The sequence below is a fragment of the Nelusetta ayraudi genome, unplaced genomic scaffold (assembly GCF_046127955.1).
Source record: "Nelusetta ayraudi isolate G7.1 ecotype Tasmania unplaced genomic scaffold, CSIRO-AGI_Nayr_v1 ptg000100l, whole genome shotgun sequence".
NCBI lineage: Eukaryota > Metazoa > Chordata > Actinopteri > Tetraodontiformes > Monacanthidae > Nelusetta > Nelusetta ayraudi.
The window spans coordinates 663,850-669,986 of NW_027466150.1; the positions used below are offsets into that span (position 1 = coordinate 663,850).

The 6,137-nt window shown below is 46.9% G+C and overlaps 1 protein-coding gene across 1 annotated transcript in view; it reads left to right on the plus strand.

Moving 5' to 3' along the window:
- Positions 1–6,127, plus strand: part of LOC142903023 (inactive serine protease 35-like) — a 43,484-nt gene extending 37,357 nt beyond the window's left edge. The window contains exons 3-4 of the mRNA XM_076048438.1: positions 3,806–3,908; positions 4,356–6,127. Of these exons, the coding sequence (XP_075904553.1) occupies positions 4,357–5,751 (1,395 nt within the window). The 5' untranslated portion in view covers positions 3,806–3,908; position 4,356 and the 3' untranslated portion in view covers positions 5,752–6,127. The remainder of the gene's footprint in view (positions 1–3,805; positions 3,909–4,355) is intronic.
- The last annotated feature ends 10 nt before the right edge of the window (positions 6,128–6,137 follow it).

The window sequence follows — 6,137 nt, forward strand, 5'->3', positions numbered from 1 at the left end:
TGCTTTAAAATATTGGCTGCTAAAAAACACGTCCCCAACAGTCAACCCATAGATAGGGAAAAGATTTAGGTTTACTGCTCTCCACCTCTAGGGGGCAATAAAATGTTCTAGCCTCACGTTTCACTGCATTGAGCACAACTGCGTTGTAATTTCCATTTTTTTTTTCTCCATCATGTCATCTGCGTATGTTATGTTTGACCCATAACCAGTGGGTCACATGCTTGTGATATGATATGTTATGATAAAAGCCCGAGGGCTCCGAAGGGCCGGGCCCATGGAAAGTAAAGAGATTTATCACATTTGGCTGATTAAGGTATGGAGGGGGAAATACTGTCCTCATTCGCCCTTCACTCTGTGGCTGTCTCACAGATTTATTGTCACGTGATTGTCACTTTGAGTTTTTCCCAGGAGCAGCTCTGGCTGATCTTACTCCGATTCTCTGTGTCACTTATCAGACAAGCTGCTGCTGCACCATGTTTTTGCGGGTCAGGCTGGCTGCGAATGGTCGACTGGCGCATATTGTAATTGGTCATGCTGGTAGGCTGGCATCACAAATCATTCCGGTTGGACTTGGCGTCAATGCTAAAGCAGAGTCCAAAGTGGTTTCTTTTTGGTCTTCTTCGGTGGTTTCCAGGCTCGCTTCTACTTGGAGTGATTTCCCAGATAAGCGCCTCCTGCCTTTTGATCCGCAGACGATTCCATGAGGAATCCACTGAAAGTTTAAGACACATTGAAAACATCATCCGTTGGATCTTAGCAAGATGGATGAGCTGGATTTCAGAGATGAAAACCTGAGCGGTTTGTAGTTGCCGGGGCGCCAGGCGTAAAATAAATACTTTTTATTTTATGCTTTGTGCCGCTTTATGCCAAGGCAGTATCGAGAACATTCATTCGGTCAGCTGGCATTCTCCCCTGCCCATAAAAATAGTTTTTCAGAATTTGCTGTTTGTGTCTGTGTGTGTCTGTGTTTGTGCTTGTGCCAAAAATCAACCAATCGCACACCCCCGCAGTGCTCTCAAGACTTATTTCACAAACTCTCCAAACAAACTTCCGCAAAACACGGGAGCATTTTTTTTTTCTTACATAAACAAGTGAATCACGGCTCCTCGCTTAGTTTACATAGCTTTAGCGGATTACACATGCAGCTGCAGAAATCGGAAGGGGAAAAAAAAGTCGACCCCAGCGAGGAGGGTCACGTCCCGCTAGAACATTCTAATTGGACTGCTGCTAAGGGGGAAAAGTCCCTCTAATACGTGAGAATTAAGTGGAGATAGGAACCAGCAAAGCTCCGTCCCGGGATACAGCGGGAAGTGGGGAGCCAAGATAAACCTGTTCCTCTCCTCTGCGTTCTGTCTGCACCTGGCTTGCTTCTGGTGAGTTCTGCTATCAGGGAGCAACGTCCCGGAAGAGCACTGAGAAAACACGCAAGGGCAGAAGCACTTAATAAAAAACTTAGAAGGTGGAAAATGTGAGACGCGTGAGAAGAGCGAAATGGGAAGACATGCAGTGAGTCATCGGGCGTCCCTGGATAATAACGGCCTATTTTATCACTGGTTTCCGTAGACTCGACCCCCGACTCACTTTAAACATTCGCGCAATGTCACAAAGTCAGCTTCTTTCCCACTGCTCGCCTCCCTCGTCCGCTGTTGTCGTGTTATTTTATAATATTTTTTTTTTTGTACTTTAGCTCGAGCGGCGCCCAGTTTTCATACGCTAAAGCCCTTTGTGTGTTGAATGCTAACTGAAAAGTTTTCAAACACGCAGATTATTTTTGATGATCTGTTGTAAAACGTACAAAATTGACTTTATCATTGGCCTCCAGCAATAAACTGTGTCTGCAGCCTGTCAAGGAAAATTCCATTGTTTACTTCGTCAAATTGGGTTCTTTCAATTAGCACCATGTATTGACATAAAACATAATAACCGCACGACAGGCGGACGGAGGAACCATCGGAGAAACGTCCCGCTCAAAGTTTCCCCCTTTATCCTCGCTCGACCGTCCACAAGAAAGCAGTTGAGCGTGTTTCAGTTTCCTCACCACTCCATAATTTCTGCCTCGCAATGATTAAACGCAGCCTGTTTGCCGAGCCAAGTGACTTGACACATAAAAAAAAACAAAACATTAATAACAAACAGAGTTTGCCCTGAGGTTGACGTTCTCATGATCTCACACAAACACAGCTCACAATTCTGTCTGCATGCGTCTTCTGTCTCACATGTTTGCCCATCGACGGTGAAGATAATTCCCTCCTGACGGACCAGACGTGTCTTTTGGACTCTTTTTGTCATTTGATCTGAACTGAGTGTAGAGGAGAAGTCACCCCTGCCAGGGAAAAGGATGCGTCCTTTGTTGAGACATGCCAACACAGACTTAGACCAGAGCTCAATGGTTCTTTTAGACGGTCTCCCCACAGAACCACATCAGCAAACACACATTAAAAGAAAAAGTCTAAACCCATTTATGAGCATCTATGGAGGGTTAGGGGTGGGTTTAACATATATAGAGGAAAGATGTTGTCAGTCTTCACGATAACACATGCAGGAAGTCCCCCAATTTTCCAGCTTTTGCCAACTACCAAGCTCATCAGCACGCATGTGTTTTGAGATCAGTTGTTGCTTTGTTTTGTCTTTTCTTCACCTCCAAAATCATCTTTTTTTTAACCACAAATTGCACCCAGCTCTCCGTGAGATATCGTGGTCCTCGTCAATCATGCGATGGATGCGAGTCGTTGAGGCTTCCTGGAGAGGCCAGCGTCCGCGCCAGCAGCAATATTTATGTGCCTGTTTTTGGCACTTGGTGCAAATGTTTGTGGAGGGAAATGGATTAGGACTTGCCACTGTGACCAGTGCAACAGTGCTAGCTGTGCTGTGATAGGTTCCAGGCAACCAATAGGAGGTCATATTTGATGGTGCTGGTGTGACTGCCTTGTGGTTCTCCCACCAGCTACTCAGGCCCCCCTTTTTTTTGCTCAATAAATGTGTAACATATGATTCTACTTCATTGTAATGTGTTTGCAATTCCATAATATGTCATTCTGAACAATCAAGACCATTTTGGAAAGTCCACATACTTGAGGTTTCACTGTGAACTTACATATATTTTTGTATCGCAACATTAACAATAAGGAGCTCTCGGGCCAGCACAACACAACCACAGTGGCACTTGTGGCTGAGGTGACGGGCCTCCAGCGGTCATCCCTTAATTGTTGTGGTGGTTTATATCCAGATCACTGTGTTGGTGCACGTGTGCGTGTGTGGTCAGACCATAGGATAAAAAGGAGTGGATGGGTGAATATTAAGTTCTGGGAGGAGTGTCCACAAGTGTCTGAATAGGCTATAAAGAGTCCAGAAGAGTCCAGACCACACTCCCCTGTATAATCAAAGTGTGTGTGTGTGTGTGTGTGTGTGTGTGTGTGTGTGTGTCTGCACGTGATCATTTTCACTTGTATTGACAGACTTTTTAAAGCTCTTTTCTCTAAATTTAAGAAACGTAGCCTTGCAGTGGATGTGTTTGTACGGACGCCCATCAAATTACAATTAATATTAAATTTGCTCCTTTTTTGTTTTTTTGTTTTTTTACCCTAACGCTCCAAAAATAACTCACACTCAAAATCAGCGTTGCACATTTCTGTAAAACGTCCCATACTGTGAATCTGCACTTGGTGCCTCCAGGTTCAGCTCCTCCCTCCTTCTCCTCCCTGCATCAGAGTGAGATGCATGCTTGAGGAGCACAGTCAGTGCCTCTGTGCACGTTTCCCCTCATTCTTTGTGCTTGTTTTTTTTTTTCGTGATGCAAACGATGAAGCCTCGTCTGCTGGAAGCTGTTTGGATTGAGAGCATTTCTGCATACTGAGGAGGAACTTTAGAGGAAACTTTATCCAGAAGCTTTCAGGAAGACTCACTTTCAGGTAGGATTCCAATGATGTTATGATTATATATGTATATATATATATACTTTTTTTTTTTAAATTAAAATGAGCACGTGTATATGAGATACTTTTCAAGAGCTATCTGAGCTTTTTACTTAATGAGGAAAAATCAATGCTTTGCATGAATTTCATTCTGCAGTTTTGCATATTATATTTAATTGATTTAGTTACATGATGCTTTCGGCCAATTTTAAGTAACGCAATTACTTTGGATGTCCATAGGTTTCTCCCCAAACTGAGCTAGTGCGCCTTCTGCTGGTCATAGTATATATACCAGCAATAACAGCAAGGGAAATCCACCGATTGAACTGTGGTCCATACATAAGACTTCTCTTTTCAGCTTGATTAATATAATCAGGTGCTTGTCTGATTTATTTATCATTCTGCAAAGCAATTACATTTTTCTGTCTCTTTCAACCTCAATAGGATGGGACTCATTCGTGGCCTTATTGTGCTGCTTGTCGCAGCTTCTCTGTCGGTGTCTGGAGTTTTCGCTCAGGATAGAAACAGCCAGGACTACAGTTGGACAAAGCAGAGTGTCCCGGTCCTGCTGGACGCACAAACCAAGCCCTTAAGTAGCCCTTTGTTTAATGGACTTAAGGAGGATGAGGCAGTAGAAGGCAAGACGACACTTGGGTGTCACCACGGCAGGCCTTCACTGGACCGGAGAGAGCAAGAGAGGCTCCTGGGATACGAGACAGTGTTTGAGAATGGCACTCGCACGCACACAGACGTCAGCGTGCAGAATTTCAACTGGACGGCCTCAGAGAGGCCCGGCTGTCCGCCCGCTGCTCACACGCGCAGGAAACGGCAGGTGTACGGAGCGGACGGGCGCTTTGTGATCTCGGACTCTCACTTCATCACCAAGTATCCCTTTTCCGCTGCCGTGCAGGTGTCCACGGGGTGTTCCGGCATCTTGATATCCCCCAAACACGTCTTGACGGCGGCTCAGTGCGTCCACGACGGGCAGGACTACCTGCGCGGCGTCAGGGCGGTTAGAGTCGGAGTGTTACAGGTCAAGACCAGAAGAGGGAGAAAGGGCAGGAGGAGAGGAGGCCGGCGGAGAGTCGGGGTCGCAGGCAAGGAGGAGAAGGAGGAGGAGGCGGCGGCGCAGGTGATGGAGGGAGGCGAGGAGCAGAACAGCCTGGACGAAGGCGTCGCTGGGAGAAGGGGAGGCGGCAGAGGGAGGAGGCGTAAAGGAAGGAAAAAGAAGGAAGGTGTCCCAGATGACGGTGGGATTGAAAGAGGCGGGAAAAGACGGAGTCGGATGCGCCGGAGCGCCGATCCCAAGAATCGGATCGCCTTCCGCTGGACCAGAGTCAAACAAATCCGCATCCCACAGGGATGGATCCAGAGCGTCTCCTCTGACTACAACTACGCTGTCCTGGAACTGAGACGGCCCATCAAACAGAAGCACATGGAACTCGGGGTGGCGCCCCCTACTGGCCCCACGGCACGCATCCACTTTTCGGCCTACGACGATGACAGGCGCCCGGCGGGCGGCGGCGGTGGCGAGGAGACGGTGGTTTACCGCTTTTGCACGGTGGAAGAAGAGTCCGACGACATGATTTACCAGCGCTGCGACGCAAAGACGGGCGCCGCCGGCGCCGGCGTTTACGTCCGGTTGAGACAGGAAGCCGGGGACGGCAAAGGGAAGTGGCAGCGGAGGGTGATCGGGGTGTTTTCGGGCCATCAGTGGGTGGAGGAGGAAGACGGGGGTGAACAGAGGGACTACAACGCGGCAGTGAGGATCACCCCACTCAAATACGCCCAGATCTGTCACTGGATCCACACAGATCCCAGTCTATGCACGGAGGTCTGACTGTAAATGGTTAGTTTATTGGAAGTACCTGATGTCACTTTTGCTTAGGATGGTGCCATGTACATATCACATCAATTACAATCAAATGTTTGTCGTCTTGCCAACAGTTCCCTAAATTCACATATTTAACCCTGCCAGTGTGTGTTCATAATGAGTAATAAAAGTCATACTGACACTAGAAATATTCCACAAATGTGAGAACATCTTTATTTAATGGTCGCACAAGCACGTTGTTTCCATAGACGGTTCTACAAAGATGACAGACTCTCTTCATAGATCATAATTAAAAAAATATGTTTTAGATTTGTCATCGTCCTGAATCTGGAGCCTGACGGTACAGTCATTAAAGGCCTACTGGGAGGATTTAAGATTATATAGTGTGAGAA